General features: G+C 39.7%; 1 protein-coding gene across 1 annotated transcript in view; it reads left to right on the forward strand.

Annotated features, from left to right (window-relative positions):
• The first annotated feature begins 287 nt into the window (after nucleotides 1-287).
• The window catches only part of LOC147114153 (vascular endothelial growth factor C-like), a 56,628-nt gene continuing 39,713 nt past the window's right edge, over nucleotides 288-17,202 (forward strand). Inside the window, exon 1 of the mRNA XM_085995784.1 lies at nucleotides 288-494. Coding sequence (XP_085851910.1) covers nucleotides 315-494 — 180 coding nt within the window. The 5' untranslated portion in view covers nucleotides 288-314. The remainder of the gene's footprint in view (nucleotides 495-17,202) is intronic.

Below are 17,202 nucleotides of genomic sequence, written 5' to 3' on the forward strand. Positions count from 1 at the left end.
CGACCACTTTCATTCCAAGATAAGCGGCTCCACATTAAAAAGGCGCAGAGGTTTTTTTTAAAAGCTTAGGAGCAGAAAGCACACTGGGGCTTGTTGATTATTTTTTTTTTAAAACATCAACAAGGACCTTTTTTGGTGTTTTCAACTTTTCTCCTTTTACATTTCAAGAAACAACATTGCAGGGTTTGGGAAGAAAAAGTTATTTCTTTTTTTAAAAAAAACTTCGAAAAAGTTTCGGCTCCTTAAAGAACTTTGCAGATATTAATGCAACTTTTTTTTTAAAGTAGAGCGAGAGGTAAAAAAAAAACGATACAATGTGCGTTTGCTTAAGCGAGTTGCTTCCCCGGAGCTGTCAGAAGTCTGGGCGAGTTTGGAGCGTGTCAGGGCTGCTGGTGTCTCTGTGCTTCCTGCAGGTCCTGCTGCTGGGACCCAGCTCTGCCTACGAGTCCAGCCAGGATTACTATGACCAGTATCAGGAGGAAGAGGAAGGCGAGGTAAAGATGAAGCAGACAATACTTTAACGTTGCATATCCCTCCAGCTGGCTGGAATTGTAATTCAGACTTGTTAGAAGAGTTTGTATCTGCTGATTTTTTTTTAGTCCTTGAAATGTGTGAATTTTGTTTTATATATGTAGAGAGGACTGTGTCTATACAAGACAGTCTTATCAGTTCTTGAGACAACATTCAATGGTTGTTTGTGGCACCAAAAGATTTCTTGCAATAAGGCGGGGTTCTGTGTGCACTAAGTAATTGCTGCTAAAGAATTGATTTCCTTAAACGATACCCCTGGGTTCGAGAGGGTGTGTGTGTGCTGCCACCAGCTGTCGCCACCTGTGTGTTTCCATTGGAGGACTGACTGCCACACCACTGGTGCAGTAAAGGCCTGTGTCACTTTCTCAACACCCCTCCTTTCTTGGACATAGAATGATACAGCACAGAAGGAGGCCGTTCAGCCCATCATGCTTGTGCCGGCTCTTTCAAAGCTATCCAATTAGTCCTGCTCCCGTGCTCTGTCCCCATGGCCCTGCAGATTTCCCCTTTTCAAGCCTATAGCCAATTCCCTTGACGTAGCTCAGCATCCGCAGCAGACCTACAGAAAGTTGGATCTGAAGACCGGAATCACTTTCCATTCTCTGACTACCCTCCTCACAAATAACCAATGGCAAAACTGGCTCCAACTAGCAGATATCTGATTGTGTGGGGGCTGCGCTACAGATTACACACTTAGAAGTCAGCATGATATTCAGGCCAGACTGTAGTTGTCTTCCAACAAGTATTGTATCACCAGTTTGTGTACAGATTTTTGGCTGGCTCATTTCGAGCACTGTCATAATTATAGATAGTTCAAGACGGAGACTATTCACTAAAATCCATAAACTTGTCAGCAACTTTCCTTTAGTGATACTTTCATAGAACATAGGAGATCTAATAACCATTAATGGAGACGCTTATTTCAATATGTTGGGATTTTGATGTTTAATTAAAAGGTTAGAGAGAATCCTAACACTGCATTCATCTTTTCCCTTTGTTATTTGATGGTCGGGACCTCTGGTTTACAACAACAACTTGCATTTATATTGTGCCTTTAACATAGTAAAATGCCCCAAGGTGCTTCACAGGAGGTTGAGGATGATTAAGTCAAATCCTGGGTTAATTACATGCGGTTCCAGGAGTTTTTCTGGTCTTATGTGGTTCACATTCTGTCGATTTTTCTGTAAAAATCAAAGGTGCTGCCTTTCCCTTATGATGAGTGAGTAAATCACATACCTTTTTCTGAGCTTGTTATCAGTGTCTGGGGCAATTTGACAAGGTGCCACATAACAGGCTACTTAATAAGATTAAAATCCTGTGGGATTAGGGCCTGATTTTGGGTTGGTTGCATCTTATAGGTAGAAGGTTTTTATTAATGGCAGAGGCTCCACGGGGGACGGAGGGGGGGGGGGGAAGAGATTGGTGTTCGGGCCATAACTCCTCACAATCTGTGATCTGGATAAAGGCGTTGGAGGAACTGTCTGCAAGCTCGCAAACGATACAAAGATTTGTGGGTGTCGGGACCTTTTTATATGAGAAAAATAAATTACAACCAGATCTGGATGAGGAAATGGACCCATGTCTAACAGATGTAATTCAATATAAACAAATGTTGTGTTCTGCATGTGGGTTGGGCTAATGCCAAGAATGTGTACGCCATGCAGGGTCTTGAATTTAAGGCTAATGAGTGGGAGAAAGATCGAGGTGTACATGAATCATTAAAGGTTTACGACCAGTGCCATGAAGTTATAGCAAAAGCTAATAGAGTATTGTTAGGACAATACAATACAATACAAAATGCACCATATTGTCCTTGTATAAGACTCTGGTTAGGCCTCAATCTAGAGTACTATGCTGAGTTTTGATCCCCTCACATGATGAGTGATAGAGAGGCCCTGGTAAAGATACAAAGGAGGGCCACTAGACAGATCCCTAATTTAAAGGCCCTTAGATACCAGGATGAGTTTAGAAAGCTGGGTCTCTTTAATCTAGTGAAAGTGTAGACTTGAAGGAAACTGTATTGGAGGTGTTAAAATAATGAACAGATTAAACTCAATCCATGTGGATAGACTATTGAATTAGATAGGTTAGGGAGGACCAGGATACATTGTAAAAGTTACCTAAGCATAGAACTAGGTTAGATGTCAGGAGGCTTGTCTTTTTACAGAGGGTCATTGACCTTTTAATGAAGTTTCAGGCTTTTGCAGCGAGTGTAGATTTACTGTAAGCATTCAAGAGAGAGCTGGATAAGTTCTTAACAGTGACTGGCATCACAGTGTACAAAAGGTAGGTGAGGTATTGGGTGATGTCTCTTCTAGTCACTGTGGGGGGTCAGACGGGAATTTCCCAGATTGTTTCCCCTAACTTGGCCTCGAGTTTTTTTCTCTCTTTTTGCCTCTCCCAGGAGATTACCTGGGTCCTGGTGGGTATTAAAATGCAACATGGCTCAATGAGCCAGCTGGTCTTTTCCTGTGCATCATTTTTGTACATTTGCAAGTCCTAATCACATTCCGCAATTCTGTCCCTTTTTCCATGAAAACCTCGAGCAGCAGCCTTAGCGTTATCACATGGCCTGGAGTTGGAGAGATTATCTCTGGTAAATTCTGTGTGAATGAGTGGCCTGTGTGCGCTTAATGTACAGAGCAGAATTGTGGAGCCTGAATCTGAGTGTGAAATTTAATTCTTTCACATTGCAATTTTGTTCAAGTAGAGTTTCAATGTTTTTTTTGGAGGGGAAAGGGCAAGAATTTTCATTATCTGAACTGGGAAATGTGTGTGAGCAGAAGTTCGGTGGCATCGGAAGGTTAGCTACTTGTTTTGAACAAGGAATAGTGTACAGCATGGAGGGAGCAGGAGAGAAGCAATAGAGGGAGAGAAATTTCAGAAATAATTTTATACAATTCAAACTGGATATATTCAGATCCAATTGGATGTCTCCAAATTTCCCCAATTCAGCAGCTGTTGGATCAAATGAACTGTTATGCCTTAAGTACAGAGTTAGCAATTTGCCTATATAGCGTTTGCAGTTCATATTGTCTGGATGAACTGCAAGAATAAAACTGGGGAATTTTAGACTAAACAAATTATAGGATGTCCATTTTTGGAATTGGAAAAGCTCATATTTTATAGGAAGAGCAGTTGATGCAGAATCTCTGCTGAGTAATATCTATTTGTCATCGGCTGCTATGACAGTTCCAAATTTGAATCTGTTCCTGGCTGTCTCCTTTGCTTTTTTCCCCTCTCTATTTCTGTTTGGCAGAGTTTTTAATCTTTTATGTAACTTTTTACCTTTTTGTTCTTTTGTTTAATATTTTCCTACAGTAACTAGTGATTCATAGGCTGTTAAGTGTTTTGGGATGTCCTGAAAGGTGCTATGTGAATGCAAGTTCATTCTTTTTCTCTTGGATGTAGAAGCTTTTTTTCTGTTTCAGGAGCTGTTTGTGTACTGTGTTTTCTTTCTTATTAAGAAGGGACACTGACCACTGTCATATTTACATTTTCAGTTTGAGCTGCATTGTTTGGGTGTTATCTCTTTATGTACATGCTCCAAATCCTTAGAGTTCTGAACTATTCCGCCTGTGGAGCGTGATTGACTACAAGAAATTTCTTGTCCATACATGTAGTTTTAGTACAGTGGTGTGTCTCTTCCTAACTGGTGGCTTGTAGCATATCCTTCAGTCCCACCCTTGTGTTTGTTTATTCTTGTATGAAATTGGTTCTGTTTTCTCCTATTTACAAGGTGCTACAGTTGATCACTTAAGCAAAACATTTGGAAGAGAATATTTATGTAGGATTTTTAAGTGTATCTGAGAGGTTAGTCTGTTTCTTACATAGAAAGAAATAAAGACTTGCATTTATATAGAGCCTTTTACCACCTCAGGGCATCTAAAAGCATTTCACAGCCTATGATGTACTTTTGAAGTGTAGTCACTGTTGTAATGTTGGCAATACGGCAGACAATTTGCACACAGCAAGATCCCACAAAGAGCAATATGATAATGACCAGATCATCTGTTTTATTTTTAAAAACTGATGTTGGTTCAGGGATAAATATTGGCCAGGACACCATGGTGAACTCCTTAGTTCTTCTTCAAATTAGTGACATGGGATCTTTTGCATCCAGCTGAGAGGACAGATGGAGCCTCGGTTTAATTTCTCATTCGAGAGACAGTACCTCTGACAGTGCGGCACTCCCTCAGTACTGCACTGGAGTGTCAGCCTAAATTTTGTGCTCACGTCTGTGGAGTGCGACTTGGACCCACAACCTTCTGACTCGGAGGCAAGAGTGCTACCAACTGAGTCATGGCTGACATATAGGCTCCAGCCATATTCCTCTTAAAATCCTTGTGAAAGTTTCATGTGAGACGTTTCATGTGAGACATGTGCATTCAACATTTGTGTCTCGTATGCCACCACACACCCACAATGAAACCAGATGTCGAAGTTATGCACTAGAAATTAGTACCTCATTACCCAGGAATGCTAATACAAAGGGAAAGACTGCTAACTGAACAAGTCTATCAGCCAGTGTCAATGAAACCCAGCAGAAAGATGAAAAACACTCAAGGTAGCAAGGCAAATGACATAGAAGGGTCTCTGCACAGCAGCAGCAGCAGCAGCAATGGAAAATTATGTGGTGACCCAATTTACCAGAATAAGTGTGGCAAGAAACTCTCTTTAAGCATGTACATATTGACGATATATTTCTAATATTGATTAAGGTACTAAATATAACAACACTCTTTTCTGAGCACATTTTATACTATTTTCCTGGCCTCTGCTCGATGTCTCCCACAAACAGCAAGACAAAGATCAGAAGCTCACCATGTAGGGACCTTGTATGAAAGCAGAGGCAGATGGCTATTTTGTAAGATAAGAAAAGTCATTACTAAAAGTTAAATTCTAAACTTGCCCTGCGTACAACTATTGCAAGTAGAAGGTGTCGAAATTAATTGTGCTTTGTTGCACATACAAATAATTATGATAATCTTAATTGGTCTCTTTTAACATCGATTCTAATAAATGAAAAATTACATGTGGGAACAAAGCACATCGAATCATACCTTAGAATGTCTGACTGGAAAGATGGGCCATTATCAAGAAGTCCAATTAGAATGCGCACTAACAATTATTTTCATTACAATCTGTCAGTATCCTCATCAGCATTGAAGATGTGCCAAACAGATACACTGTTTACTGCCTTAGATTTTTTTAAATTTTCAATTATCTGCTCAATATTTTGTGCTTATCTAGATGAGTGATGTCACTGTTGGTAAACTGGACATTCTCGAATTTTTGCATGTACTGTTCGCATCAAGCATGGTTTTAATACAGACTAACGATCTTCTTGGAGTCTCTTTAGACTTTACTGGAAAAAAATGTTTTTGTTTGCATGTCACAGACTATTATCGTGGGTAAGCCCTTGTATTATAGCAGCTAAGTAAATTTTGTAGCATGTCCAGAGATTAATCAGAGAACTGTCTTCGGTTTAATTCAGCTATTGGTTTTATCATGTCTTACTCGTTGGAAGGCAGCAGAATCAGACTACACAGGACTTTGACTTGGACTTTAATGAAAAGTAGCAGTAACACAAGATATTTTTACAGTGATTGTTAAGCTTAGCTAGCTCCTCTGTAGTAGAAAATAATATGTAGTTCACAACTGCTATGCTAAGCTAGAAGTAATATTATCACATATAATGGTTCTTTTCCTTTTCTCACTGTCTGTGGTAGCTATATGTCCTGACTATCTCTCTACAAAGGCTTCAGATAGACCTATAAATTTGAACAAGACAGATTGTCATTCTGTGAATGAAGCTGTATTTTAACCCCTTATGTACCATGATGGAATGAAAGAAGCCAATGCCATGCTAAATCTTAGAAAAAATGTTTTATTTTTGTCATAGCTTCCTCTTTTTTTCCTGATTAGTGCAATACTGATAACTAATGTGGCATTTCCAGTTCCCAAATCAACCATTGACTTCCCTGGGTGCTTCAGTATGTTATGTCACTAAGTTTGGTAGAAAGTGGAAATCTTGGTGATCTTTAAGTTTCTATAACCTGGAAATTACTATGTTATCTTACAAATGCACACATCAAATTCCTTTCTTTGCTATTTTAACAGATCCATTAACCCAATGGTTAACAATTGCTTAACAAAAATAGTGGAGAGACGAATTAGATTCAAGTGTGTTAAGCATTCATAAGATAACATTACACAGCAACTTCAAGGCATATATGTATCTCAGTCATTTTAGTGGGAGTAACTCTGCAGAATTACTCTTGAGGATTGCTTCCACATTGCTATTAGAGATACCAAATGCCTGGGAATCAATTTTTGAAGGAATACTTCTTTTACATAGACTGCTACAAAAGTTAATAAATACTACTGATGCTTCATAGGTTCTTGTGTGGCTGTTTTGTAGCATCTCACCTCTGGATCAGAAGCTTGTGGGTTTGAGCCCCATACAGCAGTTTAAGATCATCATTTAAGTTGATACTCCAGTACAATACTGAGGGAAAGTCGCATTGTTGGAGTGGCCGTCTTTCGGATGAGATGTTGGATCAAAGCTCTGTCTCCCTGTCCTAGTTGTCATTAAACATCCCATAGTGCTATTCAAAGAGAAGCAGAACGCTTTCTAGGTGTTCCTCCCTCAACCAGTACCACCAAAAAACAGTTTAACTGGTTGTTTTAACTTTTAATGGGGAAGAGGGGAGAGGGTGGTCATCACCATTCTGGGGCTAGAAAGAGCCTGCAAGAGTTCAGCATCAGCTTTGTCACAATGTCTCACATACATTTTGCAATAACTATTTCACAATGAAAAATATGTAATGCAGTGAGATGAGGTAATTGCATCCTGTGTTGACTGGTCCTGGAGGAACTTTGCTGGTTATGCCTGTCCAATTAGAACTGTTATCTGATCATTATCCTTTGTTTCCTATTACATAATCATTTCACTATTAAAATACACACTTTCATTCTTTATCCCACAGGCTTTTACATTAGCCTGAAGGCTCTTGCAGATTGCCTTATTGGTTGCCTTCCCACAGTTAAGATATATAACACCCCCTCAATTCTATTGTATTCTCAAAATATTCTGATTAAATTTGTTCGGCATGACTTGTTTTTCATGAACCCATATTGGCTGGGAATTATTGCCTGTACTTTCCTTAAAGGAACTTGAATTGTTTCCTTGATAGCTCCAATGTCAAGTTAACCAGCCCATCATTCCTAGGAGCATACTCATGACCTTTCTCTTTAATACAAATTAGAATAACTTTAGCAACTATCCAATCTTGCAGTACTATCCAATCTTGCAGTGCTATCTCTGGGTTTAATAAGCTGAAAAAATTTTTAGCCAAAGATCCTTGCACTTTTCCCCTCATTTTATAAAGTATTCTTGGATGCATTTTACTTGGCTCTTATACCTTATTGATATTCCAGCACTCTAGTTTCTGAGTGACCATTTCATTGCTGTCTTCCATTTTCTGCATGAAATCAAAGCATCTGGTTCCTCTCCAATTACCAGAAAGGACACTGGTTGTTTTCTACAATGAAAACTGCGTGGAAGAAAATCAGAACATTTTTAACGTAGCATTTTCTTCTCTCACTCCTTTAATATTTAGTCTACAATAAAATACCCCAAACAACTCTCGATTGTTCCCGATATTCCTTGAAATTTCTTCATCCGATTTTTCTTTTTCTCATCTCGGATTATCATTTTAGTTTCTAATTTAGTTCGGTTCACTTTTTCGAATCATTTTTTATTGCTCCGTCTGTTTCTGTCTTTTTATATTTTAAAGTTAGCTGTTTGTTTTAATTATGTCAGATAATATTAAGTTTTCTTATTTAATGATTGAAAATGGGCCTCCTGATGTAAGTTACCCTTTCAACTAAGGTTTAGCTGATTTTCTTGTCCTACCCTGCATTTTCTCTTTTGTGGTTAAGGTAGGGTTTTTGTCCCTTTTTATAAATCATAACGATGTTTTTAAAAATCTGACAGGTGGTGGCAAACAGCCATAAACTTCCTGGTTTCAGTCTGCTTCTTGTTAAGTCCCCTTTGAAATCAAGAACATAAGCATGCGTAGAACACGAAAAGGCTGTTCATCCCATCAGGCCGACTCCTTCCATAGGACACTCTGACCTATTGTGAGCTCTAATCATGCCTTCAACTGCCTAGGCTCTAAGCTCTGGAATTTTCTTCCTAAACCTCTCCGCCTCTGTATCTCACTCTCCTCCTTTTAAGATGCTCCTTAAAGCCTACCTCTTTGGCCAGGCTTCTGGTCACCTGTCCTAATATCTCCTTATGTGGCTCGGTGTCAAATTTTGTTCGATAACATTTCTGTGAAGGACATTGGGATGTTTTACTATGTTAAAGGTGCTATATACATGCAAGTTGTTTTTGTTGCTGCTGTACAACATCCTGTGCTCCTGTTTTTCTCCAGTGTCAGCTTTTAATTTATATATAACCATCTAAGGAAAAGGTCTTTGGAATTTCTTCCTGACCCCAAAGACAGTAAAGCAAGAAGCCACCTGCCAAGTTGCTTTCTGCAGATGGCATTTCCATGATACCAGTAGCACAGGAACTATAGCATTCCCTGATCATAAGAACATAAGAAATAGGAGCAGGAGTAGGCCAATCGGCCCCTCGAGCCTGCTCCGCCATTCAATAAGATCATGGCTGATCTGATCCTAACTGCCAATCCACTATCACAGAACCATCTCCTGCATCTAACAGAATTAGACACACGAAATAGGAGCAGGATCAGGCTACACGGCCCCTGGGCCCACTCCGCTACCCACAGGGCCATGACCGATCCGAACCTAGACTCATGTCCAAATTCCTGCCCGCTCCCCGTAACCCTTAATTCCCTTTACTTCTAGGAAACTGTCTATTTCTGTTTTAAATTTATGTAATGATGTAGCTTCTACAGTTTTTTGGGGCAGCATATTCCATGGACTTACCACCCTCTGAGTGAAGTAGTTCCTCCTCATCTCAGTTTTGAAAGAGCAGCCCCTTATTCTAAGACTATGCCCCCTAGTTCTAGTTTCACCCATCATCGGGAACATCTTCCCTGCATCCACCCAATCCAACCCCTTCACAATCTTATATGTTTCAATAAGATCGCCTCTCTCATTCTTCTGAACTCCAATGAGTAGAGTCCCAATCTACTCAACCTCCCCTCATCCCCGGGATTAACTGAGTGAACCTTCTTTGTACTGACTCGAGAGCAAGTATGTTCTTTCTTAAGTATGGACACCAAAACTGTATGCAGTATTCCAGGTGCGGTCTCACCAATACCTTGTACAACTGAAGCAATACCTCCCTATTTTTATATTCTATCCCCCTAGCAATGAAAGCCAACATTCCATTGGCCTTCTTAATCACTTGCTGCACCTGCATACTAACCTTTTGAGTTTCGTGCACCAGGACCCCCAGATCCCTTTGTACTTCAGTACTTTCCAGTTTCTTGCCATTAAGATAACAACTTGCTCTACGATTTTTCCTGCCAAAGTGCATAACCTCACACTTTCCAGTATTGTATTCCATCTGCCAAATCTCTGCCCACTTACTTAGCCTGTCTATGTCCCCTTGAAGGTTTTTTATGTCCTCCTCACTCACTACTTTCCCCCCCATCTTAGTATCATCTGTAAACTTTGATATGTTACACTCGGTCCCCTCCTCCAAATCGTTAATATAGATTGTAAAGAGTTGGGGACCCAGCACTGACCCCTGCGGAACACCACTAGTTACTGATTGCCAGTCTGAGAATGAACCATTTATCCCAACTCTCTGCCTTCTGTTAGATAGCCAATCCTCTATCCATGCCAGAATATTACCCCCAATCCCGTGATTTTTTATCTTAAGCAATAATCTTTTGTGTGGCACCTTGTCAAATGCCTTTTGGAAGTCTAAATATACTACGTCCACTGGTTCCCCTTTATCCACCCTATATGTTACTTCCTCAAAGAACTCCAGCAAATTTGTCAAACATGACTTCCCCTTCATAAAACCATGCTGACTTTGTCCTATTAAATTATGATTATCCAAATGTCCTGTTACTGTCTCCTTAATAATGGACTCCAAACTTTTACCTACCACAGATGTTAGGCTAACCGGTCTATAGTTTCCAGCCTTCTGTCTACTGCCCTTTTTAAATAAGGGTGTTACATTAGCAGTTTTCCAGTCTGCCGGGGACCATTGCCGAGTCCAGGGAGTTTTGGAAAATTATTACCAATGCATCCACAATCCCTACCACCACTTCCCTCAAGACCCTAGGATGTAAGCCATCCGGTCCAGGTGATTTATCTGCCTTGAGTCCCATTATTTTACCGAGTACCACTTCCTTAGTGATTTTGATCGTGTTTAGCTCCTCCCCCCCTTTAGCCCCCTGTTTGTCCAGTGTTGGTATATTCTTAGTGTCTTCTACTGTAAAGACTGATGTAAAATATTCATTCAGTGTTTTTGCCATCTCCATATTTCCCACCATTAATTTCCCGGTCTCATCCTCTAAGGGACCAACATTTACTTTAGCCACCCTTTTTCTTTTTATATAACTATAAAAACTCTTACTATCTGTTTTTATATTTTTTGCTCATTTACTTTCATAATCTATCTTCCCTTTCTTAATCAATCTTTTTGTTATTTTTTGCTGTCTTTTAAAGTTTTCCCAATCCTCTATCCTCCCACTAGATTTGGCTACCTTATATGCCCTTGTTTTTAGTCGAATACTATCCTTAATTTCTTTACTTAGCCACGGATGGCTGTCTTTTCTTTTACACCCTTTTCTTCTCAGTGGAATATATATTTTTTGGAAGTTGTAAAATAACTCCTTAAATGTACACCACTGATCATGTATCGTCTTACCCTTTAATCTATTTTCCCAATCCACTCTACTCAATTCCGCTCTCACACCTTCATAGTCTCCTTTATTCAAGCTTAGCACACTTGTTTGAGATCCAACCTTCTCACCCTCTAATTGAATATGGAATTCAACCATGTTATGGTCACTCATTCCAAGGGGATCCTTTACTAGGACATTTTTAATTAATCCTGTCTCGTTACACAGGACCAGATCTAAGGTTGCCTGCCCCCTGGTCGGTTCAGTTACATACTGCTCAAGAAACCCATCCCTAATACACTCAATGAACTCATCCTCAAGGCAGCCCTGCCCAATTTGATTTGTCCAATTAATATGATAGTTAAAATCCCCCATAATTATAGATGTTCCCTTATTACAAGCCTCAACTATTTCCTGATTGATACTCCGTCCAACAGAGTTGCCACAGTTCGGAGGCCTATAGACTACGCCCACTAGTGTTTTTTTCCCCTTATTATTCCTTACCTCCACCCAAACTGTTTCATTGTCCTGATCTTTTGACCCAATATCATCCTCCCTGCACTTAACCCTATAACGTTGAATCCCATTTGTAACCAAATATTTATCCTGTTCTTTTTTGAAGGGCCTAATTTACACAACATCAATATCTTTTGTGGACGGTTTATGCCACATATTTACTATTATTGGGGCGAGGGAGGACTCGAACCTTCTAGTCTCAAATTTTGCTTAAGGTTGCTAATGTTGTAGGTGTCTCTATTAGTTCTGCAATTAATACTGCACGTTAAATAGCCTGCTAACATCAGTATTGTTATGTCTTTCTGAAGACCTTAATCATGTTCCCTCACAATCTTCTTTTCTCCAGTAGAAACAAATTAAGATCTGTGAGGGTTTCTTCATAATCCAGAGGCCTAGGTTTCAAAATCATAACTGTTGCTCTTCTCAGGATCATTTTTATTGAATCAAAGTCCACAAAGTATTCCAAATGTTGCCCCAGTAATGATCTGCACAAGTTTAAAAGAGCTTATTTGACAGCCTTGGCTCAGTGGTAGCACTCTCGTCTGAGCCAGAAGATCGTGGGTTCAAGCCCCACTCCAGAGATTTAAATGCATGATCTGGGCTGACAATTCACTGCAGTACTAAGGGAGTGCTGCATTCTTGGAGGTCTTGTCTTTCTGGAAAGATGTTAAACCCAATCCTCATCTCAGATGGGCATAAACGATCCCATTAAACTATTTGAAGTTAGAGCAGGGGAGTTCACCTGGTTTCCTGGCCAACATTCATTCCTCAACCAACACCACCAAGAATGGATTGTCTGGTCATTTATCTCATTGCTGTTTGAGACCCTGAAAGTGTGCAAATTAGTTGCTGCATTTGCCTATTACAATAGTATCTACATTTCAAAAGTACTTCATTGACTTAAGCACTTGGGATGTCTTGAGGATGTGAAAAATGCTATATAAATGCAAGTTCATTCGTTCTTTCATTTGTAACCATTGTGTTTGAGACTGTTTCCCAGTACTGTGTTAGTCTAGTTAAAAGTGATTTCACAATGACTTGAAGCTTTGGTCAATAATCACACTCCAAACCTTCAGTAATGGACATCCAACTAGTGTGTGTTTATCTGGACCTGACTGTTCCAAATTATTTTATTAGCTTTGAATTTTAAATCAGTTTAGGTAGGTCAGACTGTCCCTGAAGAAATATTAGTTGCGTCCTTTTAAGAGAAGACACTTGCATGAGCCCCAGTGGGATTAGGTTTGCCTGGCCCCACAATTCCACTGTCCTGCTTAAAATCATGTTTCCTATTCCAATATATATTAGTGTACTTTCCATTTATCTACATCAAAATCAACCTGCCATTGCTTATCCTATTTGCTTAATTGGTCCATATCATTTTAAATACTATCAGTTTCTCTTATACTTGTCACATACTTATATTATCACTGGCACATTTTGTAATATTACCAAAAGCTTATTCTGCTGTATAATTTTGAATAACATGAACAGCAAAAGACCCAGAAAAAGATGCCTGCAGGACACGTCTGGTCCCCCATCTGGAGGCTTTTCCATTTACTGTCACCTTTGGCAGCCCATTTCCAAGCCATTTTTCAATCCAGCTACTTATTCAATGAACCTTAACCTTGTTTAAAAGTCTCACATGTAGAATGTTATCAAATGTCTTCAGAAAATTATGCCCAATGCATAACTCTTGACCACTAATCTATCTGCATGTTCAAATAATTCTGGTAGACTAGTGAAGCATGATCTGTTGCTTTTAAGTTAAGGCTGATTACTCCTTATGGACTCGATGGTTTTTAAACAAACTTTAATAGCCTTACATATAATACTCACTATTATTAATGTTGGGCTAACTTATCTATAAATCCCTGCTTCATGTCTCACTATGTTTTTGAATGTTGGGATAACATTTGCCATCTTCCAGTCTGCAAGAATGGAGCTTCTTAAATATCATTTCTTCACTCATTTCCTTGAGACTTCTTGAATACTGTATCCCTTCTAGTCCAAGTGCCTTATACACAGTCAATTACTAGAGTTTCTTTATAACACATGTTTTGCTGATGTCGATATATGTTAGATGCCCAAAAATGTATCCAGTCTTCACTCGTGAAGACTGATCTAATCTGCTGGTATAATACAAGTGTTAATAGAAGAATGCAAAATTCTTCACACTTGTAATGACTAAACCACACACTGCCTTCCTCTACCAGCTCTTGCACTAATTAAACTCCTGCACTAATAATGTCACTGTGCTGCATACATCTGGAGAATTGGGTCAATAACTTTCCAATGAAGATAATCCTGCTTTAACCAAACAGCAACTTTTACACAAATCAGAACCAAACACTGGACTACATTTTCTACCCATTCATTGTCAAGGCAGGGAAACGTAGCCCACTACCAACGAACTAACTGAGTTAGTCCTCTACTAACTAAGTTTAACATCACTTTTAAATATAACTAATGGTAGCTATAGTAAAATAAAAAGAACTTACATTTATATAGCACCTTTCATGACCTTCAGATGTCTCAAAGCGCTTTACAACCAATTAAGTACTTTTTGAAGAGTAGTCACTTGTAATGTAGGAAAAGTGGCAGTCAATTTGCACACAGCAAGGTCCCACAATGATAATGACAATCTGCTTTTTTTAGTGATATTAGATGAGGGATAAAATTGGCTGAGACACTGGGGCTAACTCCCCTGCTCTTCTTGAAAATCATGCCATGGAATCTTATACGTCTACCTTGGAGGGCAGATAGAGCCTCAGTTTAGTGTCTCATCTGAAAGATGCCACCTCTCTCAGTACAGCACTCCCTCATTACTGCACTGGAGTGTTAGTCTAGATTTTGTGCTGAAGTCTCTGGAGTGGGACTTGAACCTGACTCAGAGGTAAGAATGCTGACACTGAGCCATGGCTGACACTTGTAAAACTATATATTCTGGATTTGAGACTCCAGGACAAGGATATCAAAGGCCGGATATCTCGTCACCAGATCAGTGCACAGTATGATAGTGCGTAGATTTTATGTTAGATGTACAGCAAAATTCTTTGAACAATGACTGTGAATCACAGGAGGGGGTTCTGATGCTGTCATGATAGCCCAGATACTGACACAACTCACCCTTCAGCCCAACCAATAAAACTCACTCAACTGTGCTTAAGATTGTTGGAGTGAGAGACATCCTCACAGCTTGAAGCAATAATGTTCTGGTTGGGTTCAAATGGTCAATCACATGAGTTACTAGACAATTAAAAAATTAAGTGAGAGAGACCAGATGATATAAAGAACCTGAATGCTACTATTTCACATCTGGGTTCAAATGCAGAACAAGACTGATGGTATTGGAATCCCCTCTAACTGCTGGCTGTAAGGATCCTATGTCAAATGTACTTTGACAGTCCCAATTAATCTATTAGGTACAAATTCACAGCACAAAACGTGCCATAATTCAGCACTAAAGAGTTAAAAATCCGATGCATACTAGGTCCTTGGTGTATGCAAGGAGTGTATCTTGCAGAATAGTGTACTCGCAGTCCATTTTCATCCATTAACTTTAATGGGCAGAAAATTGTTGGTTGGGAGTACGCAATTTTTCAATATACGCTCCTAGCACACGTGAAGGAGCGATGCATCAGACCTTTGACCTCTGAATTGGTAGCTTCATTCAACAGAGAGGCAAAAACAATGGCCATTTAGAAAATGGGAATGCCACACTGGCGCTGTAGATGGTCCTATTCTCAAGGTGGAGTGGAACAAACTTCATGCGGTATCTAGTTTGTGCTACACCTGACCTAGATGTACTTGCTGCTAATACTGGGTGCAAAATATGTAAAAATATTCAATTCCATAGCACAGAAATTCCTCCCCAGGAAGAGTATAAAATTCACCCCCAAGCTAAAAAGCATTTTTTTTTGGAATCATGAAATGTGTAAACTAGATCACACTCTATAATCCGCCCAACATCTCAGATCAAAAAAAATTTAAATTAAAGAAGGAAAATCTAACGCACAGGGAGCCACGGTGACTGTTAGAGAACACTGTCAAAATAATTTCTTCTTTAACTAAAATAATCAGCAGATATCTGTTCCTGTAACTTTGGCCAATCAAGAGATTTGCATTGTATTTAAACAGATTTAGAAGCAATCCAAAGAATTCTGTGCATCTGCCTCCCGTAGAGACCTAGAAATGAGTGTCTTCAACTTTTCTTGGATATTTGTGTGTTGTTGTAATTAAGACTTCCAGTTCCTGCTCTGGCTGTGTTTCAAATTAGTTTAGATTTTGGTGTACCCTTTAGTTTCCTGTGTGCCACGTACTCAACAGGGCAGACAGACCAGATGCTCCCAGATCTCTCTGCCAAAGTTGATCTTGGAGATGCAGTTTATGGTGACTCGCTCTCCCTTTGCCCTTTGCTCCCTTTCACTCCGGAGGGGGAAAACTTGGCATTCATGGTTCCCAGAACTGAGGATTAACTAAATAATCACTGGTGAGCATCTCCTTTGTCTCATTCATTGTCGGGCCTTCCCTCAGCTTGCTAAGGCTGATGGTACTCATTGGGTGGACATCCGCTGTGGTTCAATCCCTTTCGGCACTCTGATTAGTTCTGGTCAAAAGGACTTGCAGTCCACACTCGATGAAGAATAAACCGTTGCCAGGGAGAGAGACAGAAAACAGCTCAACCGTTGTCAGTCTTGTCTGCTGCTCTGAACGATAACAAAGGCAGACGTTTCAGGTTTCTGCCTGGACAGCTGACCTCCGAAGAACTGAATTAATTGTCTGTACTGTTATAAATTAACTTTTTGTGATTTTTAGATCAGTTTAATCTTTTGACTTAATTCCCTACCACCTTGCCAGGATATTGAATGACAATAAATGATGGTCATGCTGAAAAGATAACGACCAAAATGAAATTTAATTCTGTGACTTCACTTAAAAATGCTTTTGATGCAGCAACTGGAATAGTTACTGATCCTTCTATTATTGCTATGCCCAGGACAGGGATTGCGTTATTCCTTATCATGATAGAGCTTTAACTATTACCAGGCTTGAGACTCCCCATGACAGGTTATTGTCATGAATGTCATTGGATGATTTTTTTTTAATGGACCGATGGCCACAGTAGGCCACAATATGGTCGAATGCCCTTTTTGTATTTGTGATGGCCCAGTATGGCAAGTTCATGATCCCAGCCATGCCATTGTGTAGCGGTGCTAGAGGGACACATCCCCCTTCCCCAGAGAGCTCTGCGCAGATAGAGAGAAAAGAAAATCAGAGGAAGACAATCATTCCCTCCAGGATTCGGCTCATTGAT

Source organism: Somniosus microcephalus, chromosome 8, assembly GCF_052327205.1.
Source record: "Somniosus microcephalus isolate GS21.2 chromosome 8, FLI_Smic_1.0, whole genome shotgun sequence".
Classification (NCBI taxonomy): domain Eukaryota; kingdom Metazoa; phylum Chordata; class Chondrichthyes; order Squaliformes; family Somniosidae; genus Somniosus; species Somniosus microcephalus.